The following is a 26,795-nucleotide window of genomic DNA, read 5'->3' as shown; positions in this document are numbered from 1 at the left end:
AGATAGAGGAGGAGCAATGTGGTTTTCGTCCTGGCCGTGGAACTGTGGACCAGCTCTATACCCTTGCAAGGGTGATGGAGGGGGCATGGGAGTTTGCCCAACCAATCCACATGTGTTTTGTGGATTTGGAGAAGGCTTATGACCGTGTCCCCAGGGGCACCCTGTGGGGGACGCTTCAGGAGTATGGGGTGGGTGGCTTTCTGTTAAGGGCCATTCAGTCCCTTTACCAGAGGAGCGTGAGTTTGGTCCGCATAGACGGTAGTAAGTCGGACCTGTTCCCAGTGAGGGTTGGACTCCGCCAGGGCTGCCCTTTGTCACCGGTTCTGTTCATTACCTTCATGGACAGAATTTCTAGGCGCAGCCGTGGTGTGGAGTGTGTCGAGTTTGGTGGCAGGAGAATCTTATCTCTGCTTTTTGCGGATGATGTGGTCCTCCTAGCTTCATCCAGCTCTGACCTTCAGCTCTTGCTGGGTAGGTTCGCAGCCGAGTGTGAAGCGGCTGGGATGAGGATCAGCACCTCCAAATCTGAGACCATGGTTCTCGACCGGAAAAGGGTGGATTGCTAACTCCGGGTCGGGAGAGAGGTCCTACCTCAAGTGGAGGAGTTTAAGTATCTCGGGGTCTTGTTCACGAGTGAGGGTAGGAGGGATTGGGAGATCGACAGGTGGATTGGTTCAGCATCTGCAGTGATGCGGACGTTGAGCCGATCTGTCGTGGTGAAGAGGGAGCTGAGCCAGAAAGCCAGGCTCTTGATTTACCGGTCGGACCTGGGCATTTTACGGCCCGCGGGCCACATCCGGCCCTTTGGTTGACTTTGACCGGCCCGCGTAAGGTTAATTGGAAATTACAAAATAAATGTATTTTCTCATTTTACCTCATGCATGGGCTAAGGCTGCATTGCTTTTATTTTGAAGTTGTTTTTTACGTGCACAATGACGCAATACGTATAGCAACAAGTGCCCGCGGTTGACATGGTGATTGTAGCCTGAGAAATGTCCGCTCATGCAAAAAAAAAAAAAAAAAAAAAAAAAGAAAGATGCCGAATGCAGGATTTTCAACAAAAATTGTACTGCTAAGTATTTTTTTTACTGAAGTCGGAGGTAAAGCCGTGTGTTTGGTTTGCGGGGAGGAGATTGCCGTGTTTAAGGACTACAATTTGAGTCGGCATTACGACAAGAAACACTCGGAAAAATACAAGAACTTGTCTGATGCTGAGAGCTGAGAGGGCACGGACATCCGAAGCTTTGCTTGCAAAGTTGCAAAAGCAGCAAGGCTGTTTTACTAAGCTTCACACATCCAGGGATGCAGCAGCCAGGACCAGCTTTGTGATATCCCACAAAATAGCTAAAAACAGCAAGCCGTTTTCGGAGGGAGAGTTTGTCAAAGAGTGCATGGTGGACTCTGCCGCACTAATATGCCCTGAAAAAAAGGCGCATTTGAGCAAATCCCGCTGTCCAGGCGAACCGTGACCAGGAGGATCGAGGACATTGCGGGGAACCTGGAGCTTCAGCTGCAACGTGAAGTGGCAAGTTTTGACTTTTTCTCATTAGACGGGAGCTGTGATGTCCGGGACACAGCCCAGCTGCTCGTATTTGTCCGGGGATAACGGACTTCAAGCTCACAGAGGAGCGGGCAGCAATGCGGTCGATGAAAGGGACAACGACAGGGAGTGATGTTTCTACAGAGGTAAATGCGTGCACGGACACTCTGGGATTGAAATGGGAGAGACTGTCAGGTGTCACAACAGACGGTTGTCCAAATCTTAAGCCGGGCGTACACTGTGTGACTTTTTCACTTTTTTGAGCCGATTTTCCAGTCGTGCGAGAAGCCACGACATCGGGGCGAGTTTTGCGCCGCGCGGTCGTGTAGTGTACAGGGGGTTACGAGAGGCGATTAACACCACGTGACCAGCCGCCGATCAGCAGTCGTGAGGTCGCACTCTGGTGTGTTTAATATTTTGCTCGTCCCTCGTGAGGGTATCGCACTGTTGAAGCGGCGCTGCGAGCAGCTGCGACCCAAAAAGTATCAGAACCGCTCACGGCGCATGCGCGCGCAATCCTGCATCAACGCCGGTCGCTCGCTATTTCCCTAATAACACACGCTGTTCGTTTTTGTTTCTACACGTTTTTTTTACTCACAAAGATTGTCAAGAAAGCGTGTTTGTCGTGTTCATGTCAAATTAAACTGATCACAAAACACAGATTTACTTTCTTTATTTCGTTTTCCTCATCCAACCCCCATAAATCCCTGTGTGTCCTCCTGCAGCACTCCCGAAGGACAACAGGCAAGACAAGACAAAAAACTCTGACGTGTTGAGTAAAAACTGCTATTTTTAGCATATTTTTAGGGCCGACGTGTTGCTACCAGACGTACAGTGTGAGCAGTCAGGTCGCATCCGAGAACTGGGTCGTACAGTGTGAGCACATGACTCGTGAGATCTGCTCTGCGAGGAAGTCGTACAGTTTGAGCTGAAGCTGAGTGCTGCGAGTGAAAAAGTTGCACAGTGTACGTCCGGCTTTACATGGAAAAATGTCGGACTTTTGAAACGCATGCAAGATAAAGTGACAGAAATCGATGCAGATCAAAAATAGGTGTTTTTGCATTGAATTATACACCAACATGTGTTGTGCAAGTCAGTGCTAAAAATCAACCATGTTACTGATGTTGTTACTAAAATAATAAACTTCATCAGGGCGCGGGCGATGAATCACAGACAGTTTGTGGCTCTTTTGGAGGACTCCACACAGCTGTCAGATGGCTCAGCCTGGGGAAAGTGCTGAAGAGGGTTTGGGACTTGAAAGCAGAGATTCAGGATCTCTGCTGGATTTCTACTCTTCTCTTAAGGAGGACTTTCCAAACCTGAAGAGACATGCTCAGAAGATGTTGGTTCTCTTCAGCTCTACCTACATTTGTGAACAAACATTTTCAATGATGAAGTTTACAAAATCCAGGTATAGATCCTCTCTCACTGATGATCATTTGTCAGCTGTGCTTCGCTTCTCCACCTCAGACATTCAACCTGACTTTGATGCACTCGTTAAAGCCCAGCAGAGACTAGATTTCTCTCACTGAATAAGAAAAAAATCACTTAAAAACACAAAATAAGGTGTTTGGACCACAAATGTAGGCAACTAGCAGTGAACTGGGACACTTTTTTTAAACCTCTTTCTCAAGATCACAGTTCAGTGGTTTTATTTTACAGACAATACTGTGTGTCTGTAGAATGCTAAGAACCTCTTTCCAACAATATTTGAAACTCAGAATGTGTTTTGGAGTGAATGTGACTGAAACTGTTAACTAATATAAGTCACAAATGTTTAACAAAAACCAAATGTGCACACTTTGTTTACCATTGCCTTGGGAAATTTGAATAAATCACATTTTTGTAAGCCAACCTCACTTTTTCCTTTTTGCTCATTTATAACATATAGTCTACTCTTACCAGCTTGAAGAAACAATGGTATTTACTGCTTTTTATAAAGAAATACCATTAATATTATGCATAATTGACTTCAGCCTTTTGGCCTGGCCCTCCACAATATTTTCTATTTCTCATGTGGCCCCATGGAAAAAATAATTGCCCACCCCTGATCTACGTCCCAATCCTCACCTATGGTCATGAGCTTTGGGTAATGACCGAAAGAACGAGGTCGCGGATACAAGCGGCCGAAATGAGTTTCCTCCATAGAGTGGCCAGGCTCAGCCTTAGTGATAGGGTGAGGAGCTCGGACATTCAGGAGGGGCTCGGAGTAGGACCGCTGCTCCTCTGGATCGAAAGGAGTCAGTAGAGGGGGATTGGGCATCTGGTCAGGATGCCTCCTGGACGCCTCCCTGGGGAGGTGTTTCGGGCATGTCCTGGTGGCAGGAGGCCCACGGGTCAACCTAGGACACATTGGAGAGGTTACATCTCCAATCTGGTCCGGGAATGCCTTGGGGTCCTGCCGGAGGAGCTGGAGGAGGTGGCTGGGGAGAGGAAGGTCTGGAGCTCCCTTGTTGGGATGCTGCTCCCGCGACCCGGACCCGGATAAGCGGAGGAAGACGATGACGATGACGACGACTTAGCAGAAAAATGTGTGCAACTTTAAGTTGACTAAGGACCTTGATTACGCACATTTTAGACATGGAGAGCACCTGCAGTGCTGCTGCTGAGAAGGATAAAATTATGAAATCCTGCAGCATTATCACTTGTACTGCTTCATGCGCGCAGATCCTAATGGCGAGTGGTGGGGGATCAGAGGTGTCAGGGCCTCCGCCAGTGGCTGACACATCAGCGGTGGCAAAACATCTTTATTTTTTGCTTCCACCTTCAGATCGGACCGTTTTTTTTTATCCGACACAGATCTATCTGAAGAACTCACAGCATTGATGACTTCAGCAATGCTGTGCCACTCTGTGGATTTCCTCTTGTTTTGCAAAAGCACTTCCTTTCATTTTTCTGCCTCACCCACAAGTACCTCAATTTCTGCTTCTGTGAAATTGCGCTTCCTTGATCTGTGGTCACAATCTTAATGGTGAAGCGCTGCAACGAGCCGGCTTATGTATATGCATGAGATCCACAAGGCACTTTGCATCGACCATTTATGGCAGAAAGTGAGCGTGTTGAGGGCGGGATGTTACTCAGAAACACCTAAGAACATTTCTAGGTAGAGTGTGATTTATAAAGTGGAAATTATGTGAAGCTGTGCGTACTCCATGTTTTACAGGTCCCAAACATATTTGGCGTAAGTACATTTTTTTTGCTGAGCTTAAGTACGGTTTTAGTAAGGATTCTACGCAATGTTTGATAAATGAGACCCCTGAACTGTATTAGAATGTTTACTGTGTGAAGACGACTCTTGTCGTGATCTATATAAATAAACTTATATTGAATTGAAATTCATTAATGGTTAAAGTCCAATACAAATCAAAAAAAATATTACGTGACATTTATTGTTTGCATTCTTAAGATCAAATCATTGATCCATTTTGAAATAATGTAATACGCTTTCTGCAGTCTGTTAAAGGATCATCACTTATAGTGTTTTCTTAGTCATATGTTGTTTTGATGTAAAATATCAACTTCTGGCTGATCTCCCTGTCAACTTCCTGTCAATTTGCATGTATTTAACAACAATGTTGCCATGCAACAGTTGCTTCTGTCTCCAAAGAGATTTATTAAAGGCCAAATGTGTGTGTGTGTGTGTGTGTGTGTGTGTGTGTGTGTGTGTGTGTGTGTGTGTGTGTGTGTGTGTGTGTGTGTGTGTGTGTGTGTGTGTGTGTGTGTGTGTGTGTGTGTGTGTGTGTGTGTGTGTGTGTGTGTGTGTGTGTGTGTGTGTGTGTGTGTGTGTGTGTGTGTGTGTGTGTGTGTGCAGGAATTGGGGGGTTGTGGAATGACTGTCAATGCTTTTAAATTGGTGTGTGAGAGGGATGGGAATAAGGGTCATGTTGGGTCATTTTGATCTGTAAAGCACTTTGAGCTACACTGAAGAAAAGCGCTTCATAAATAAAGTTTGATTTGATTTGATAAAGTTTACCAAAATGTTGTGTTTGGAAAAAACTTTTCTCAGTTTCTCTGTGACTCCTGCCACATATGGGATGATGCTGCCTTTGCACCTGCTGTCCTTTTCTATGCTAGTTGCTGCTGGGAATTATTTCCTGGACTTCTTTGTAGATGTCACAAAGGACAGTGGTGCTTTTGGGCATGGCATTTTTGTTGTTGTTCATGTTGTGCATGTTAAAAATATGCATTCATTCTATTGTTTTAATCTTTTTTAAACACAGCATATAGAAGATATGTTTTACTGCTGCGCTCTGAGGAAGGCTACAGCTACAGCATTAGCAAAAAAGGTAAAAGCCAATACTAAGGTAGCGCTACTCATGTTGCGAATGACCGCAGTCACCAATTCTTGTCATGTGTCTTGCCCATGAATGTCTGATCTCTGAATTGTGTGTACTGAAACTCAATTTTGTTTCTCTGTATGTCTTGCACATGTGGTAGAAATGACAATAAATGGCTTTGACTTGACTTTTGACTACGCTGTGTTTAAAAATCAATTAAAACAAAGGAAGGATTACACAGAACAAACGTACACAAGATGCATTTGTTCTGAAAAGCCTGAAACACAAAAATTACTATTTTATCTTGTATTTTGTGCGTTTTGCCCTCCTTTTCAATTAAAATGTATGAACATAATATGAAAGTTTGCAATCTCAGGTTTTACCGTCATTTACTTTAAATATTGTGTTTTTACGTCTCCTGACACATTTAATTTGTTATCGCATGAACTGATGTCAAATCTAAAATCTCCAATAATTTCAGCCTTTCTGAGGAACCTGAACATTGTCAGATTGATTTGACTGTGTTCTAACTTTTGGAACACCAAACAGCATTATGCCCTTCTCTTCTTTCATGTCAAGTTCACATTACAGCCACTGAATTTTAAATGAGGGCAATTTCTCACAAACCACATCCTCAATTGTTGATTTTAAAAGTTCCTGCATGTCAATAAAAGTAAATTACAGCATAAAGATGATAGATTTAGTCAGATAAGTCAGTTTTATAAAAAAAAGTAAGATTAATAAAGTAAAAAGCCTATAAATAAATGAATAAACACAAACTTTAAATTGGATGTGAGAAATAAACTGTAGTTAGATTGACTTCGAAGTATAATTACTGGTTTGTCTGGCAAATCAAAGAGAGAACAGATGATAAAACAGGAGTTGTGTGCCTTGCTGCAGTGTTTTCCTACCAGCTGGAGATGATCGAGGATTCTTGGTAGGACAATAAAAACTACACTACAGTTAAATAGTAGAAGGTCATCTCTGATCCAAACTTAAACATTTCTATTTATGAAATTTCAGCCACAACATTCAGATGGGGTCAAAATTTAGTGTCACATCAGTTTGGATCAGAACCTTTGAAGAAGCTTTCCACACCACCATCATCAAAATCCCCTTCACATGATAAATCGTGCTGGTTTCGTAATCGTCATCATCACTAAAACTGTAAAGCATCATTAGATATCGGAGAGCACAAATAGACTCCATCCCTGTAGATAGTCCTGAATCAATCAGTGGCCTGCAGGTTTTGCTTCTTGCAGCACATTTCAGTGACTATCTGAGTTCTTTGTTGACATAAATCAATAAAGAAATAACCCACAGTGAGCCTCGCGTCTGGGGGAGGAATCTCATAACAATCCTTTCTGTTGGTTCAGCATCACAAATCCCAAAGGAAAGGAAAACTCAGAAAGATCAGAGACGAGATAAATTGACACTAAATGAGCTGTAAGTTTTTGTGATGCAGTGACACACAGGAACCACACCTGCTGAATCAGCAGCATTTATATTATTGTCACTTCTGATGCATTTTTATGCTCAGATTTTTCCCAGTCTAATTATATATACTGTACCGGAACGGAAATACTGTGTTTTTCCCTTCTTTGCTCAAGACTAGTCTGCATGAGATATGGTCTCAAGGTCTCATGCATTCCTTCTAACCTGCTTATTTTCAGCTCAACAGAAGAACGAAGAATGAACTCTTTTCTTTTAATTGATCAAAGAACTCTATTTTAATAAAGCTAATCCATCAAAGTGTTAGTCAATAAATAAAATGTGACCGATCGGTGAAATCAAAATATTAATTACCTTATTATAACCCTATAGAATATAATAAGTAATATGACTTTAAATGTTTCAACAGGACTCATTTCACATAGTGTTAAAAAGACACGACACATTACTTTCACGGATCCAATCAGAATCTTACAGATCTGACGGAGGCGTGGTTCTGATGGTGTTTGGTCATTTTTCATTCGACAATAAACCATAACAGCCGAAGTATAAAACTATGCCACATCAGCTCTAACGCCAGTTCAAAGCGTTGCAGAGAAAGTGACGGAGTGGCCAATCCTGATCTCAACTCTAACCGAAAGAACAACGACAAGCTGAAAAATCCAGTCGCTATACCAACCAGCTGCAACAGTTCCTTTCAGAACAAACGCTCAACCATCCGGACCCAAGGCTTGGGTCTCACCAGACGCCAGTAACTTGTCATGTACCCGGAAGTAACTCAAGACGGGTTTGATCGGAACCGCGGCTTTTCCTTCCAGCTCAGTTCCAGAGAGGGTCCACTGGACCTCGATATTCCTGATCTACAGAGAACTTCCACGAAGGGGTAGGTAGACCGGCATGATTGTGTCTCATGTGTTTCTGAAGCTAACCAAAGCTTAATGCGAAAACAACACCTTCAGTTCCCGTCAGAACAATCGCTTCTTCGGATTTGTTGATTCTGATTTAACATCACACGTCATCCATCCACCGTCCCATCCATTTTTAGTTACACTTTACATTTAGTTTTAAAGTCAGTCTAGTTTAATTTGTTAGTAATAAAATTCTTAACTTTTAAACTTGACTCTCTCCATTCTGTTGTCTCTGAGTGAATATGTAACGGTTATCTAATCCCTGCAATAAAAAGATCCAATCTTCTGGTTTAAACAACCCACCGATCCGTAAGGTGGATTCTATATTTCCTATGGGATCCCACATCTTATGGATCATTAAATAACTGTAATCTATTTCATTACAACACACACACACACACACACACACACACACACATATATATATGTCATTTTGGAACACTGAAAACATTTATTTTATTATTTTATTTTTATTTTTTGACTAATGTTAGAATAACATCTATGTACTTTATCATGCAGTTTTATAACATCACAATTAAAGTCTATAGGAGGATCTTTTGTGACATCAGTGTTTATGTTTCTCACATTGCATCTTGGGAGTGTGTGGAAAGAAATAACGCATTTTGTCTATAATTTGGTTGTTTTGCACATTTGGAGGAGGATTCAGCAAAGCAGATGGATCATTCTTGCTTTGTGGTTGATAGTTTGGCCCGTGGGAGGCTTGATAAAAAGTTTTATTGGAATCCGTAAACGACCACGAATTATGAAAGAGATTATAGGAAGCCACCCGGACTCCCCGAAGAAAGCCTGGACTCCTGCAGCAACGGACAGTTTGTGAGGCTCATTTAGTTCATGGTAACTCCTTGTGACGAGTATTTGTTAATTAGAGAATATGTTTTTAAAAACATTCTTCTTCATGTTTGTTTAAATCCATGGAGTCATGTTGTCTTCACGTTCTGTTTCAGGTGTCTCATGCCGTGACCATTACAATAACAAAGAAAAAAAAAAGGACACTGATTAATGAAGGCTTACCCAGCTTTGCAGTCATTGTAGGGATTTATCCATTTCTTTGGCCGTCACCCACAGGTGATGTAAACAACGCTGTGGCTCTGCGCGTCGGAGCTAACTGCTGTTAGCATGACCCCGGCTTTCTGTTTTCCGTAATAGACAAATAAAAATAGCCCTTGCCACCTGTAAATCCTCCACTAGAGGGCAGTAGACATGTAAAGACAGGTTTCTGATGAAGGTACTAGTCCTAATACTCCATCTGGAGGGCGATAGTTTTGCAGTAGACATTTGTCCAAACAAGTGATTAAAAGAAGTCTTAGAAAACCGACGATGCAGTGTCCTGTTGGCTGAGGGTGGATGCTTTAAAAGCACAGCAGTGTAGCTCCTCTTTCTAATACACTGATTTAGGAAAAGTCATTCAGTTTGCTCAAAAACTGTTTATTTTCATGGTAAAGGGATGGAATTCAACAGATTTGAAGATTTCTAAGATATCTAAAAATATAATAATAAAACGAATGTTTCATCAGACTTTTCTTGTTGGAAGCTCTTGTGATATTATCCTCCTGTGATATAAGGTTACAGCAGAGGCCTACTGAGGGTTTGCTGATGCAGGTCGTTTTCCCTCATCCTCCTCTTGCTCATCTCATGGGAAGAAAAGAGATCCTTCATGTTGCCAGACTGTCTCCGAATCATGGGAACAGCATGGCGACAGTGACCAGCTGAGAACTAATCAATGTATTTTGATGGATGCACTGAATACATGTGGGTCAGAGGGATTTAATTTCATCATTGAGCATTTTAAAAGCAGGTCGTGGATTATTATTGTGTTCGAATCTGAAGATTTTAGTGACAAAACCTCTGATTTTCATCACATCTTCCTGGATGTGTTGGTCAGACATCATCAGCCGCGGTAGCTCAGGATCAAGGGGTCTGTATTGGACTGGTTCAGGTCGTATCTCCATGGAAGGAGGTTCTGGGTTAAATTGGGGGACTCATTCTTCTCCTGGGAGGACTCTCACTGGGGTGTCCCACAGGGCTCAATTCTTGGCCCACTTCTTTTTGCCATTTATTTGCTTCCCCTTGGTTCAATCATCCACAAACACGGCCTTGCGTTTCACCAATATCCAGATGATTGCCAGATTTATACCTCGTTTTGTCAGAAGGATGGTCTTGTTATCATGTACCTCGTGTCCCGTCTCAATGAGGTTAAGTCTTGGCTAACAGCCAACTATCTGTATGTTAATGAGGGTAAGACAGAGCTCAGAACAACAGGCAGGCTGCGGGGATTCCGAAGTTGATCTGGGCTCTCTCTCCCTTTTTGAAGCAAGGTGTCCCTAGCTTGGGGGTGAGAATAGACTCTGGTCTTAATTTGGATGCCCACATCAACTCCGCACTTGTTTTTTCAACATGCGACGCCTGACCAAAATCAAGCCTATGCTGTCGAGTGTACACCTGGAGCAGGTACTCCGTGCATTTGTAATCTCCAGGTTAGATTACTGTAACTCTCTTTATGCTGGGCTTGGTCATTCATCAACCCGTCGTCTTCAGATGGTGCAGAATAGTGCCGCCAGGTTTCTCACTGGAGCCAGGAAATGGGACCACATCAGTCCAGCGCTGGCCTCCCTACACTGGCTTCCAGTCTTTTATCAGGCGTATTTTAAGCTCCTGGTGTTTGTTTTTAATTTCTTTCATGGAGGCGCCCCTCTTTACTTAGCAGCAGTCCTGAAACTTTATGTCCCATCACACTCTCTGCGCTCCTCTGATCAGGGCCTGCTAGTTTCCCGTGTACTAGGTGTCGGACTCATGGAGACCGGGCTTTTTCATTTCTAGCGCTGTCACTCTGGAACCAGCTCCCACAGTCAGTTCGGCAGTCTACTTCTTTTCCAGACTTTAAGAGTCGCCTGAAACCCCCTTTTTTTTGTTTAACATTTCCTAAACATGCTTGAATTTGGCTTTCTTTTATGTAGTTTTGACTTTTTGCTTATAATTCTGTTGTTTCATGTTCAATGTTTTAATTTCTTTTATCGTGATTGTACTTTGTTCTTCAGTGCCTTGACCTCCCGTAATGGGTGGTATAAATAAAGCCTTGATTGATTGATTGATTGATTGATCAATTGATTGATTGATTGATTGATTGATTGATTGATTGATTGATTGATTGATTGATTGATTGATTGATTGATTGATTGATTGATTGATTGATTGATTGATTGATTGATTGATTGACACACCCTCGTCACACGCATACACTCTCACACAGAGCACGTATCCCCCTACACCAAGACCAGGGTGATCTCCATGGCAACAACATCTATTTTAAATAAATGTGCTTAAATATAGCAAAACATTTTCATTACAGGAAACATGAATAAATTGGAATTAACGAATCGATAAAAATCCAACTAAAACAAAAACAAAAATTGTTTAGAAAGCCAAGCGTAACATTGAAGTGTTGAGCCTCTTTAAAATATTATTTTCATCATTAAACCAAGGTTTCCTGCGCTTTTCTCTACATCCTTCATTTTGGGACCAACTCAGGACATGAAACTTTAACAACCTGGATTAAATATTCACCTATAATCGTTAACTGAAATTATATTTATCACATGGTCTCATGATGACAGACTAGATCAGATAAAGTCAGTCAGAAATAATTAAACATGCTCATTTGTAAACAGATGAACTAATGAGCCATGCCAGCCTTCAGTCTCAGCCTCAGTGGTTCCTCCTCCACAGTCATTCAGATTTTCCTTTGTGCTCTTTGTGTCTGAGGCCATGATGACTGTGCACTCCCCCACCAGCTGCGGATTAGTATTCATGTCACAGACGAGGAGGAGCTGTGGTGTGACGGGCCGAACAAACCAGTCCAGTAAACACACACCGAGGGGAGACATTCTCCTGAAAGGTAACAAGGGGGGAGTTTCTGAACTCCTCCCTCTCCTGAGCGTCACGGGTCATGGAGAGGAGCCCCGTGAGCTCGCCTCAGAAAGATTGACCTTAAATTTAAAGGCACACTCGGGATCCGACTGACAATTTTCCTGCCAAGACTAGACTGGTTTTGCAGTGTGACCTTCCTGTGGGTCAGAAGCAGCGCCACACGCTCATCCTGCAGCCGCTGAACCGGGACTTTGTGTTTAGACCTGATGACATAAAGGCTTTATCTTAAACTGGCAACCTTTATTATCCTCTAAGCACACAGTGTCTCAGGGGATCCACATTATTGAGCTACTTTCTCAAGAAAGTCCAGTAAACCCCGCCCCCTTACCTCAGAAGGATCAAAATGGATTTACTCTTCTTTGCATATTTTAACTCAAACCTGTGGTGTCTAGAGAGAAACTGCCAAACCTCTTCCTTTAAATGCCAGTGTAAAAAAATAAAGTGTTGTGGTGAAATCTGCTGTATTCCATCCTTATCTCAATTATGTATGTTATTCTCTCTCACACACACACACACACACACACACACACGCACACACACACACACACACACACACACACACACACACACATACACACACCGTCCTGATGCTATCCTGCTGGATTTTTCCTCCTGAATCAGTGAGAGGCGTTTGCTGCTGAGCTCTCTCTTGATGCGAGCCTGTTTGAAGTCGAAGCCTCGGGCAAAGTGGCCTTTTGGATTTGTTGCTGTTCAGCTGAAGCTTTTGCAGCTTTTAAAGGTTTATAACAGACTCTAGGATCTGATCTGATGTGTATTTCTCCTTTCTGGCATCTTTAGATTTTTTGTGAAACTTTGATTAGAACAAATTGGCCAGTACATAACTTAGACATATCTTAAACATTGTTAAAACTATAAGGACCATGGATGATGTTTCCTTCCTTCATCCTTTCAAATATGGTAACGTTAACATGTTTTGCGTGATTGATTTTGGGTAAAAACAAGAAATAGATACATAGACATGGTCCTTTTGGCAATAACACAACTCTTTGAGTCTGACCTTTTAAGATATTACTTGAAAACAAATTCTTAATGTGGCAAGGTGGAGAAACGAGGGCCCAGGCGGGATTCGATCCCCAGACTCCCGGGTGAGAGTCATACGCACTAACCAGTCAGCCAAAAGGACATCCCCTTGGCCAAGTAGCCAGGGCGCATGATCAACCGGGACACTGTGACAGGACGCTCACAATGCCACATTAATTTCTGCCATCAAAGGAACTGTTGGACATATTGTGATGGAAATGCATAAAACGTATCAATTATTTCACTTCAACAGCAGGAGATTCATCTGAATTGTAGATTTCTGTACAAAAATGTAAAAATTAGGATTCTGGAGGGATGTCTTCTGTCAAAGAGTGAAACGTATTTCAAACACAAACAAAAATAGCAACGTTTAACAAAGTAAAGCTGTGATTGGAGCAGAATGCAAATCAGTGGAAAGTTTTGAAGATAATAGAGATGTGCTCTGTGTCGGAGCCAAAGGGGAAAGCAGAGAGAGAGAGAGAGAAAATCCATCCTACAGATGGTTTACAGATGAATAAATACAAAATAAAAGCTCTTGCTCTCTGTCACAGAGCTCTGTTAGAGATAAATTAGCAGGAATGAAACGCACACAGCTGATCTCAGTCTTAGCTTTGATAAAATCATATCAGGACGGACAAAGACGCTGCAGAAATGGAAGAGAGATAAGAGAGGGGAGGCGGTTCAGACTGCTGAAGCTGACGAATCCACGACTTAATCAATAGAGGGAAATGATGGTCCTGCTGGTGGTAATCAGAGAGGAATAATTACTTATTAATGTTGAATTATTCATGAAAAAGCTGGCAGCAAACTGGAATCCATCCAAAATAACTAAACTCAAAACACATTTGATATTAAAAAAAAGGAGAAAAACGGGTGAAACTGTTAAAAAATCAGCTAAATTTTAAATTCCTTTAGAGAAGACAAAGTGCCTGGTACCAGAAGAAGCTTTAAATGTACATATCCTGGTTATTAACAGAAACTCAATGATGTGTGAAATAATGAAAAGCATCACATGACATAATCAGGATTAAATCAATTTGGATTTCCATTTTACTTTCAGTCCAAATATTCCTAATGCTTATGTTGTCTGCTGGCTGTCTTTACTTGTCTGTGTTATTAAATCGTTCATAATGTAATGCCACCAAACATGGTTTGCTTCAATAAATAAATACATAAAAAGTCTATACATTTTTTCATAGCTGTTACAAATGTGTGTTTAGACATGGAGTTATCTGTGATCATCGTGTTGCTAATAGCTTTATAACAACCAACGTGCTCAAATTTAGCTAAAAACTGCAAACTTGACCGAGTCGTAAAGGTTTTTTTTTTATTTAGTAATGCTGATTAGCTGTGGCGGCCGTGTTGAGTTGGGTTGAGCAGCTGTAGAAGAAGTTTTAGAGTTTCTTTGAAATTTGTCCAACAATTCGTGACATTTTTTGCTGATTGGGTCATTTTAGTGAAATGTTGTATTTGATCCTGTTTCCTGAAGACCCCCTTAATCTGGGACTATGTGCAGGATGCCTGTGCAGGTTTTGGTTGTAGTGTAGTGTCACTGGATCTTGGAAACACTTTCAGATTACAGGCAGCAGCCTGTAAGAAACAATGAGCCACACATATTTTCCTACATGTCATTATTCTTTTGTTTATTTGGCAAATTCCTGCTTTAGCTCCCCCTCTGGCTACAAAACTGTCAAACTGGTGCCGACTAAATCCCAATCCAAAATATTGAAATGAATCTACACAAACATGAGGATCCACTGCCGTCTCTGAGCCTGTTTCATTTTCTTGTGCAAAGACGAAAATCCTTCCTGCAACTTTGCAAACCAACACGCAGCTAATGTTTGCCAATTTTCCTTCAAAAACTTTTATTAGTTTTTCAATCTGACTTCAGTCTCTCTCTCACCTGACCAAACCTTTTCTACAAGGGCTTGCTTGACCTGGCAGAACATAATAAACCTACATGTGACATTAAAACCACAGAATCGGTTAACAGTCCACAAAAACATTGTCTCTGAGGAAACGAGGAGGTTTAAAAATCCGAGAATCACACAAATACTAAAATAGAGAGAAACAGTAATGAAGGGCCGAGTTGTTTTAAGAGCTTCAACTTTATTCTAAACATCCTAAATAAATCGTGTTTCTGCTTCTGTTTGGTTCTGGTGAGTCATACTGAAGCATGCAGCATTACGCAACACTCTTCTCCTCTTCTGCAAGGATCGTTCAACCCGCCGAGCCGTAGCTACTTAGTAGCAACTATAAATGGTTTCTACTTGACGCATCTGCAGAGATTCTGCATTAAGCAGAACATCCAGTAACACAGAGCCAACGTTCTGATCTCCCACCAGCTGCTGATGGTTTCCTCCTCAGCCTGATCCCAACTTAGACAGGCTGTCTGCAAATGAGACCCTGATCAATAAGAGCTGTAATGTCTTCTGCCCCCGACTCCCCAAAATGTCCTCCAGAGGATGGGAAGATGAATCAAGGACAGAAGGTGCAGAGCAGTGAGAGAATGTTTGATTAAACATTTTCTGAGGGTCTCTGGAGGGACAGAAGACTGACCAACGCCTTCGGCTCCACCATCACCCCGTCTGATCCTCTGAGCAACAGTAGTGGGGATATACAGCAGCAAACAACATGGCTGCAGCGATCAGGGAAAAATGGCTGACGCAGACATGTGAAGTCATTTAACTGGGCCTGACCTTTGACCTCAGAGGAAAACTGGGCTGTGTGTCTGGTCTTAAACAGCTGCAGCTCCTTATCCAGGTCACAAATGGACAGATCAACGTTCCAGGACAGCAAACCTGGTTTTAACAAAAACAGAAAAGTGTTAAAAATCCACCTGATCAGCTCAGAAACAGAAACAAAACACGCGAAAAGTCAGGACAGAAATATATTTTTGGAATACGCTGAGCTTTAGCAATGTTTAGTAGTCTGACTAACTGCACCATGTTCAATCAACAGAGCAGAACAACACTGAAATTGTCAGTGAGCACCAGGAAATATCTGTTTGCATGCAAAGAAAAAAATTCTGCACGCTTTAACATCCCAAAAACAATTTAGACATACTGGATGGTCAGCATCATTCGTGGTATCGACTTCTTTGGTAGCAGATTTAAAAAAAAGCTGAGGTTCAGTAGCCTCAAATCTCAGATGCAAAAGTTGAAATCAATATAATTATGATCTCCTTGTGACTGCTCCCGCCTGCAGGTTTTCTAAGCATATGCTGATGTGGTGATTGGCTAAACAGTAAGAAACATGGTAAAGCATCATAATGAATGCATCTCTAAGCAAATCTACATTATTTATTTAGGGTAAAACACCAAAGACACCCTCTGCATAACTAATCAGCTGCATTTCTTTTAGTTTTATCAATTCAACAGTTTTAAAATCTGCTGCATCAGTTGTAACCCGCACTGCATCAGACAGAATTAAGACTAAATCTTTCATCTTCTGCTCCTGGAGCCAAAGTTTCTGACGGCACAGAAACATCCTGTAAACTTGTTGTGAACTGATTCATGGAGTCAGGTGGCTCACCTTGTGCGATCTGGCTTCTAGCAGCTTCCAGGTGATGGCTGGTGGAAATCTCTCCGATCACAATCAGCATCCGATAGTTTCTGTTCTGGAACGCAGCTCCGGCTCGGTTCTGCCCACGGTGCTCTGGTTCTGATGCTTCTGCTGCTGCGCTGGAGATTTCCATGGTAACAGCCGTGCCACCAGTGGACGCTGAGCTCTTTTCCATCTCCATGACAACTGCATCCATAGGTAGCACCGTGACGGTGCAGGCTGAGGCGAGAGGAATGATGGGCGGGGCCTTGTTGAAGATGGTGATTTGATTGGTTCGCAGGTTGTGTTGCTATTTGATGTCATTAATGTGTCATTGGATGCAGGGAGAGATATTACAGCTGATCATATGTTGTAAATGAGACAGCTGGGTCACATTTTAGAGACTTTTAGGAGAACTAAAATGGCTAATAAGTGAATGATGTCAAACAACAATTGTAGGTGACATGTTTGTATTCAGGGGACAAAAGTTTGCTGCATACAAAGGTTCTATTTGTATCCGAGTCACTGTGAGTACCAGGCAATGTGCTTGATTACCAAACTGACACGTCTTTGTTCCTCTCACTAATAAAACAGCACTTCCTTTGTGCAGAGTTCCAGACTGACAAAGACTCACAGTCAGCAGAGAAAATGTTTATTTTAGGCTTCGTGGGTCATTTAAACAAATTGCAACACAAAAGCTGCAAGATGCCTCAATAGTGACAACAACAGTGAGTCTAATGAGACCTGCTGGTGTTACTAGAAATCCATAAAAGCCTCTGACCTGTGGTGATGGGGTGATACTAGCTGATACTAAAGATTTTCAGCTGAAATCCACCAATATAACCACACAATGTTATTTAGAGACAACAATAAAACCCAAAAGAACAACAAAAATGACAAATGATAAATGAGCCGCGCTTGTATAGCGCCTCTCAGAGTCAGGACTCCAACGTGCTTTACACTACAGAGGCAGCCGTTGCAGATTTGCAACGTTAAAACCTACCTACCTCATTCACACACTGATGGTGATGAGCTACGATGTAGCCACAGCTGCCCCGGGGCGCACTGACAGAGGCGAGGCTGCCGAGCACAGGCTCCACCGGTCCCTCCGACCACCACCAGCAGGCAAGGTGGGTTAAGTGTCTTGCCCAAGGACACAACAGCAGAATTCTCTGTCCGGAGCCGGGATCGAACCTGCAACCTTCCGATTACTGGACAACCTGCTCAACCTGCTGGTGAAAAAGACTCAAGGTGAAAAAGTGATTTTAGGTGATGTCTCTAGTAGGAGTTTGACACTGGAGCTTTATTTGAAATTCTCATTTACAGGATCAGTAAAATAATTCAAACGCATCAAACACGATGCTCATTTCATAACATTGAGCTTTATGGGACGGGGCGGGCTTAAACAAATAAATAAATAAAAAAGATGTATTCCTACATTAAATGATAGTACATGATAAGACAATCACTTTTATGGATTTCTGACAAATCACACATAATTCCTGAAAGGGAAAAACTCTGGTTAGCTACTGTGAGAGAACCACTTCATTCATTTTTTGTGTTTTTTTTTTCTACACAATATATTTATAGCTATTGTGTTATGTGCTACTGTGTTAGGTTGTTGTTAAGAAGCATGAAAACAAATGTTAAAAGCTAAATTGTTTCCAAAATTAACCACAGCAGCTTTAATACAAAATGACTTTTCTTCCGCACATTCAATTCAAGTTTATTTATGTAGCGCCAAATCACGACAAGAGTCGTCTCAAGGCACTTCACATAGTAAACATTCCAATACAGGTCAGTGCATTAAGCCAATCAGAAATAATGTTTCCTATATAAGGAACCCAGCAAATTGCATCAAGTCACTGACTAGTGTCAGTGACTTGATGCAATCCTCATACTAAGCAAGCATAAAGCGACAGTGGAGAGGAAAACTCCCTTTTAACAGGAAGAAACCTCCAGAGAATCCTGGCTCAGTATAAGCAGCCATCCTCCACGACTCACTGGGGATCGAGAAGACCGAGCAGACACACACACACACACGCGCGCGCACACACACACACACACACACACACACACACACACACACATACACACACACACACGACAAAGTAATGTGTCTATAGTTAAATTGTGATTTCTTAGTAAATATTGTATTTGGTGAGAGATAAACTTTATTGTATTTATCCTAGTGGATCTGTAATTAAACGGATAAACTAGTAGTAGCACATCCAACGTCAAGGAAAGCAAAAAGTTATTATCAGGAGAGGGAGAATGATTAAGTGGTTAGCAGCAGTGTGCTAGTCGATGGCCCCCACCATGAGGCCACCACAGCTCAGCAGAACACCGTTGTAGCTTCTTCTGGGGAGAAAAACACTTGGAGAAAAAATAAAGTTAATAGCTGAAATTACAGAAAATAATACAGTTAAAGAGCAGACTGTAGAAGAAAGCAGTAGAGTGTGGAAAGTGGTCAGTGTATCCTCCAGCAGTCTAAGTGTGGCAAGGTGGATAAACGAGGGCCCGGGCGGGATTCGATCCCCAGACTCCCGGGTGAGAGTCATACGCTCTAACCGGTCAGCCAAAGGGACATCCCCTTGGCCAAGTAGCCAGGGCGCATGATCAATCGGGACACTGTGACAGCACAGTCACACTGTCACATGATTGTAGTGGGATGAGTCACCTGCCACCGAGTAATTGGACGACCTATCATTGAGGGAAGGCGCTCATATAAATAGGGCCTGAGGTGGCGCTACAGCGATCTTTTACTTTGGCTTAACTTCCGCTTCATGTGTGAAGAGCTGTTGTGTACGGGACTCCGGCGTGTCGGACTGAATTGTTGTATGTGGTCCTCCCAGAGTAACGGAAGGCTTCTTTTATCCTATGTGCTTCAAAGAAGTGATCCAGGAAGGGGTGTGTCTCCACAGGAGACTCTGTTGTTCTGCTGTTCTGCTGCTTTTCTGCACAGTTTCGTGAGATCTCTGTTACCGGTTGTTGACCCGGTGCTGGACCATCATCCGGCTCCAAGACCTCTCCACCCCGCTGCTCGGACTGGTTGACGGGATCAGCGGAGACCATCGGGAGCGGCTTTGTCACTCGCTCCTCTGTACCGTATACCAGCGGAGGGCGTACACCCGCTGTGGGGTTGGGTATTCTAACGAGGGGCTGCGGGCCCTACCGGCAGTTGTCGTCTGCCCGGGAGCTCATAAGGACGGCTGAGGCGCAGGCTAATAGACTTGTGTGCAGGCGAGCTGTATGCTTGCTCATTCCCTGACGGCCTGCCTGCTCAGTCGTGTGTGTGTGTGTGTGTGTGTGTGTGTGTGTGTGTGTGTGTGTGTGTGTGTGTGTGTGTGTGTGGATTTTTACTGTTTTCTTTTCATTTAGGCTGTGAGCTGACAGTGGTGGTCGAGCCCTGGTGGTGGTCCTTTTGATGGTGTGCGTGTGCTCCAGAGTCACTTCACCCCCCGAATGCATGCACGTGTGATTGGGGTGAAATTACTTGTGGTTGGTATTTAGTTCTGGGCTCTCTTAGGCAGCCCCATTAGTCAGCCTCAGCCTAAGTTGATTTGGTTTTAAGCAGTGTTGATCTGCAGGTGCATGGTGTTTTTAGATTATTTTAAACTCATTTTATTCTTTGAATAAAATCTGTTTGTGTGGAATGGAACTCCGTCTCAAGCTTGATTTGTAAAAATGAACTAATGTGCCTTAGTTTCAGTCGTTTTGGTTCCTGATGATCAGGTGGCGTTGTTTCTAAATTGATAAGTGGCCCTGCTCGCCACATAAGGCTATAGCAGCATAACTACAGAGATAACTCTGGATAATCTATCCTATTTAGATGGAGGCATGTTGGAGGCAGGGCAAGGGAGAGCCGTCTTTACCGACTGTACACTCCACCTCCCTGTACTCCCCCGCTTGTCCAGATCCTGACTTGCACATCAGATTTTAACCGTAGGCCCTATCAAATACATCTTTTAAGCCTAGTCTTAAAAGTAGACAAGGTGTCTGTAGATGTAGACAGATCTCTTGGTGCAATATTTTTTCTTCTAAATGAACATATTAAAATTTGTTCTAAGTACAGATGATGGGGTCACAGGGGTAAAAGACAGCCCTGGCAATCCCAGGTCAGGAAGCATTCTGGATTTTTTCCTGGGTCTCATCCTGTCTTCCCAGAAAGCCTCCAGAGAGAGGAACCAATGCCTGATCAAACATCAGCAGACTTTCTGCGAGGAGAAGCAGTGGCTCTGGATGGTGGAGCTCCTGGTCTTTTTTACTAAGACTAACTCTGATCACCCTATGGAAACATCTCATTTGAGTTGAATATGTTTGTGACGTCTTCAGTCATGATCCACATATCCAGATGGACTGATAAATTAACCCTCTGGAGGCAGCCGTTGCAGATTTGCAACGTTAAAACCTACCTACCTGGTTACTCCACGTACGTATTTCATGAGCATTTTCAGAAGTACCCCTGAAGGACTTAGTTGTTCGTCCTTTTATCAAAACCTATTTTGAGCCTGAGAGGGTTAAACACTTTGGATTTTGGCTCAGTTGTGTCTTTGCACACACACAGCATTACCCTCGTCACTCCTGAAGGCAAAGTCCTGATCCATCTCTCACTCCACCCTAAAACACCAAGATACTCAAATGACTACAATTGAAGCAATGACTCACTCTCCTAGCCTAGTGAACTAGACCAAATTCTTGCTTTGCAAAAAATGGTCTAGGCATGCTCCATTGGAACCTCAGCAGCTCCTACCAGGACTCTGGCTGGCCAATCACAGCTCTCTAGAGGGGTTTCAAACACATAAAGAGCTGTGATTGGTCCATAATGGTGGGCCAATCATAGTGCTCTATCTGCTTAGTGAACAAATCACAGAGCTTTATCTGCTTTGTGGGCCAATCAGGGCACTCTATATGCCTGGTGGGTGGGATGATGCAACAGAGTGAAACAAGAGTATGTCACATTCATTGTCCAGTGGAATGCGGAGATCATTTGAAAGACAACGGTAGAACCCGCCCCACAACCGAGAGCCGTCAGTGGAGCATGGCCAGACTAAATAATACATTTATTTAGTCTGGCTTGCCAGGCTATCACTCTCCACCAGTGGAGGGAGCATTCCACCTTTTCCTGGTTGAAACCCATGAGCTGACTCTGGTCCTGTCCTATGGCACCGTCTTCACACACACATGGGCTAAAAGATCATAATCGGGTCATCAGCAAAAAACAGAGACTCTGCGATTCCCCAACCACCCTCGTTTCAGAATCTGTCCTGTTGGTGTTTTCACACAAAAGGGTTTAAAAAATTTGTGATGGAGGTTTTATGGGTGTCTGATCCTTCTTGGCATGCACCTACAGAATGGTGCTGGGCTGCAGGTGACGTGTCCTGCCCTAATGATGGATTCCTGTAGATTTTCATTTGACTCCTCCTGGTGTATGTGTTGTACCAGGAGTGACTCAGCAGTTCGGTGTTGGACTTTTCAGAGCTTCTGCTGGCCTCTGCTGGGAGGACAAGGAGCCACAAATGAGAGCAGGTTTTGGATTTTTGACGTCCTTCCAGTTAAAACACTAAGATTTAAATATTATCTGGAGAGAAAACAGCATTGTGCTAGTACAATGGCTACTTATAGTTAAAGTTTTTTAATTGACCTGCAAAAGCACATTCAAGAAAAATGATTATGGATTTAATATTGTTAATTAATACTATTTATTTAATGCTGGCAATAAAAATAAATATAACTCTTAATTTAACGCAGCTATTAAAGGTGATGACTTTAATAATAAGTTGAATGCAACATGCCTCTGGTTTAACCATAAAATGCATTTAAGTTTTATTCACCTTTTATTTTGCATTTTTGTTTGTTTGTTTAAGTCAAAAAGTGTGAGTTTTTTTTAGGTTATTTTCTTATAAAATACCATTAATAGTCATTGGATCTAAGAAAAGTACAGAAAAACATCAATCTATGATTGATGATGGAGACATTTTAAAGTAAAAAGTTTGTTCAGATCAAACTGACGTTAAAACGTTTTAGGTTTAAATTGTTTTGGTTCTTGTCCTTTTCTTTGAAGTCTGACACCACCCGAGTCTATAATTGTGAACTGAGCTCAGAATTACGCATTTGTGCATAACATGTCCTCTCAGACAGATCCACATTTAAAATGCCTTTGCATCCTTTTTACGTGCCACGCTTCCCACACCCCGACTCCCAGGAAACAGACGCGAGGAGGTGCGCGTTGTTTGACTCGTTCCTATTGTAACCAGCGGGACTCTGAAACAAATAGGAACACCCAGGAGCAGACAGATTAATCCCGAATCAGGTAAATCTCTTGTGTATTTTAGCGTTGCGCTAAATTGGGAATAATTGTGTTATAATGGCGGAGGGAGGGGAGGGGAGATGCGTGTGCGCTTCTGCGTCCGCCGGTTCCTGCAGAGGTGGCTCATATTAGACATTTTGTGTCTGGGTGCGCATTTGTTCATGTGGGTGTCTGCAGACATGAACGACGTAACGCTGAACTTTGCGGTACCGGTCGGGGAGGATGGCTGCAGGAGGCTGGACCGGCTGGAGATGGAGTGATGCTTCCTCCTTTTATTATGAAAAGGAGCTGCTTGTCGGCCGTTCAGCTGAATGTGGTATCCTCGGTGCGTTAATATCAGTCAGGATGTCTCCACTTCACCGTTAGCATGATGGATGCCGGTCAGAAGCCCTGCTGCTCTGACCAGGCCCAGAATAAACAGCTGACTGGGAGCTGAATGGATGGAGAACCTTGAAGAGGGACAAACCACCAAAAGGCAAACCAGGATGAAACCATTCACAGTTAGACTGATGAGAAAAAAATAAACACCTTCAAATGTATTGCTACCCGATCATTCAGCAGGAGGAGCTTTGTTGTGGTCTTAGACATCAGGCTGCAGCCCACTAAACAAAAACAACAACCCTGCTGAGAACAGGCTTCTCGTGGATTTCTTTTGTTTTGGTTCAGATATCCAAACCAGCCTGGTCCTATAATGTGAAAAGGCAATTACCTCATTTTTATTTTTGTACGATCTGTGATGAACCACATTATTTGTAAAATTGAGTTTGCTCTCTTAGCCACGCCCAGGCCTGATAAACCTGTAGGACTAAGAAATCACTTCAGTAGTATCTGACAACGGAAACTATGTCAAAAAATAAAAAATAAAAAAAAAACACATCACATTTCTACAGAAGGTAAAGACCAAAAGAACCCAGAACAACATCTAAATAACCCAGGCCACATTAGGGTAAGGTCAGAGGTCACGATTCAACAAGAAGTGTGAGAGGGGCAAAAATATCCTTATGGGAGATTTTTAAAACCAAATCCACTTACCAAAAGGATTTAAAGGTCCATCTCAAGTTTACCAAAAATGTCTTGATCATCCCTTTGGGAACATATTTTTTTGGCTAGATGAGACAAAAGTCGAATGTTTACAAAACACGTGTGCGTGCGCGCGTGGACATTGATCACTTGCTGATCTCTACATCCTGACTGAGACAGGAAAACTCTCCATTGTGGCTGAACTGAAACAGTTCCGTAAAGAGATATAACGTTCCTCCAAAACTCCTACCACATGCTGAAATGCAGCTAAGGCTGGTGAAACCAGTGTCTTTCTAAATGAATTCAATCATCATTTGAAAGCTGTCTTTTTTATTTACTCATCTTTGTCCGCTGATTTTCAATATTCAGTTTGATTTTTCATTGGGCCAGTGGTCCTAAGGCTTTTGCCAGAGGGCCACACGTTTCCCTACCATTAAAACAAAGCGCCACCGCATTTTCTACATTTTTATTTCGCAGTCAAATTACATTAGGTGCTGGCTTCTAGTGCAAAAGTTAAAAAGCTGCAACACACACCAGATTTAGTTTTGACAGCTCCAAGGTCAGCAGTTGCTTTGTGCATACGTAAAATCCAAACATGACCTGCTTCAGCTGGTCTGAGATAACGGTCACATAAACTCCCAGTAACACCAGTTACATCATATTATGCAAATACAAACATAACAAGCACACTTTGAATGAAATCACTGCTGGCCTTTAAAGCATGGAAGATAAGTGTCTAGTGCTCGTACGACAGCACACTTTGATCCATCTATAATAAGAAGACTCTTCATGGACCGAGCAAGACTAGAAGTTAGGTTAATATGGTGTGGCGGCAATCCAGAGAGAAAAGTAGTGTCTGCATCTGCAAATGGTCTCATCGTTTCCATGCAATTCACAGAGATGCCGGAAGCTTCCTGCTGCAAGTGCAGCTGCGGGTGAAAATCGCACAACTTACCTGCTAGTTTTGAGTCAGTGTTTCGTTGTTGTCTGTCAAGCCTCCGAGCCCAGTGGATATTCATTATCAAAGATGGCGTGAGTCGTCTTGAAGTGCCTCCACACATTTATTCTTTAATTTGCGAATGACTCGGTAGACGGGTTTTCTCTCAGAAGTCTGAATGCGTGCTGCATCCATACCAGTCCAGTCGCCGTTACATTTTCTATTTTCGCTGTCGACCTTACGTCTCTTCTTTTGAATGCAACATGTTGTTGTAAACTGTCATAATCAATTGTAAACTCGCCATCAGCAGAGTAAACTGCAGCACTGTAAACATTTTGTAAACCACACAGTTAAGTTGCTGCTGTTATACTACCCGGCCTGCATTTGTATGCCTTGTTAGGGTTCTTCAGCCCCCCAAAGCGCTTCACAGCACAACCAGTCATTCACCCATTCACATGCTGGTGGTGATGAGTTACGATGTAGCCACAGCCGCCCTGGGGCGCACTGCCAGAGGTGAGGCCTGCCAAACACTGGCGCCACCGGTCCCTCAGACCACCACCAGCAAGGTAGATTAAGTATCTTGCTCAGACACAACAGCAGCATTCTCTGGTGGGAGCCAGGATCGAACCTGCAACCTTCCGATTACTGGACAACCCGCTCTTCCTCCTGAGCTGCAGCTGTCCCTGATAATTAACAGAAAGTGATGTAGACGAGGGGTGGGTTGTGGCCCTTGGGCTGGTCTAAAGCTTGTGCTGCAGTTGGTGATGTGAGTCTAAAGCCCCATTCCCACCTGTACCGGGTCGGCCTGGGCCGGGTAGCGTAGGTTGTTTACATATCTGGGTGGCCTGGAATTTTCCCGGGCCAACCAAGGCTCATTCTCGGCCCTCTTCCCAAGGGGTACTGCTTCAGGCCGACCAGGGCCAACACGCCCACTGCTGACAGCAAATTCACACCTTCCATTAGAGCAAGCCTCTGATTGGTGGGTAGAATCAGCCCATTCACACCTTCCATTAGAGCAAGCCTCTGATTGGTGGGTAGAATCAGCCCACATGGGCTTAAGACAAGGATGTGTGGAATCAACCGGGCCAGGCTGGGGCCGACTGGGGCTACCCGGCCCGGGCCGACCCGGTACAGATGGGAATGGCCCAAAAGTAAAGCTACGGGTCTGTGTGAGTAGGCTACCATTAGGCCTCACGCTGAGACTTCCATCATGTCCAGTTTGCACAGCACAGTCCAAGAAGTGCAGTTGGTAGTTGTGCACGTCCTCCTATAGGTCAACTTTATGCACAGCGTTGACATGGCTTGTGAAATCCAAAGAATCAGGCATTTAGTAGAAGACATGTAGGCATTTAGTTAGCCTGCTTTCATAGAGGTAATACCTGTAAAGCAACCGTGATACCGCTGCAGCCCAGGATACTCCCGTTTAACAGTGCCTGCAGTCTGATCTTGAACTGACCTTATTGGGGAGATTAATCTTTACGGAGCCACTGATGCCATTTTATTTCTCCAAGATTATCACACGATGCACGGAGTGTCCTTCTGCCTTTAAGTGTTGGCTTTTACCAGACAGATGCAGACTGGTGGCTGTAATAACTCTTCAGGGTCTCCAGGCACAGACGGTCCTGAGTTTAGGAGACCTTTTCTCCTGGTGACTGTGGTTTTTCAGACTTAGTTATGTTCATTCTAAAGACTTCAACCTTTCCAGCTTCAGTCGGTCAGCCAATGGGTGCTTTTGTATCTTCTCTGTGAACCACACAAGCTTGATCTGCAGGGTTACTAAAATGTGGTGTCTCCATGGAAACAGAGGATGTCAGATGATGAT

The 26,795-nt window shown here is 43.2% G+C and overlaps 2 protein-coding genes across 7 annotated transcripts in view; one reads left to right on the top strand and one right to left on the bottom strand.

Annotated features, from left to right (window-relative positions):
- Window positions 1-16,978, bottom strand: part of map1aa (microtubule-associated protein 1Aa) — a 63,074-nt gene extending 46,096 nt beyond the window's left edge. Inside the window, exons 1-2 of the mRNA XM_015953986.3 lie at window positions 16,698-16,978; window positions 15,863-15,964 (exon numbers count right to left, since the gene is read on the bottom strand). Coding sequence (XP_015809472.3) covers window positions 15,863-15,964; window positions 16,698-16,923 — 328 coding nt within the window. The 5' untranslated portion in view covers window positions 16,924-16,978. The remainder of the gene's footprint in view (window positions 1-15,862; window positions 15,965-16,697) is intronic.
- A 5,902-nt stretch (window positions 16,979-22,880) lies between these two features.
- The window catches only part of tp53bp1 (tumor protein p53 binding protein, 1), a 37,309-nt gene continuing 33,394 nt past the window's right edge, over window positions 22,881-26,795 (top strand). For all 6 annotated transcript variants that reach the window (XM_054732530.2, XM_054732529.2, XM_015953978.3 and 3 more), the window contains exon 1: window positions 22,881-23,019. The gene's annotated coding sequence lies outside the window, so the exon portion shown is untranslated. The remainder of the gene's footprint in view (window positions 23,020-26,795) is intronic.

The sequence above is a fragment of the Nothobranchius furzeri genome, chromosome 9, assembly GCF_043380555.1.
Source record: "Nothobranchius furzeri strain GRZ-AD chromosome 9, NfurGRZ-RIMD1, whole genome shotgun sequence".
Taxonomy (NCBI): domain Eukaryota; kingdom Metazoa; phylum Chordata; class Actinopteri; order Cyprinodontiformes; family Nothobranchiidae; genus Nothobranchius; species Nothobranchius furzeri.
Note: the sequence above shows the minus strand (reverse complement) of the source record. Positions and strands in the feature narration are given on the sequence as shown.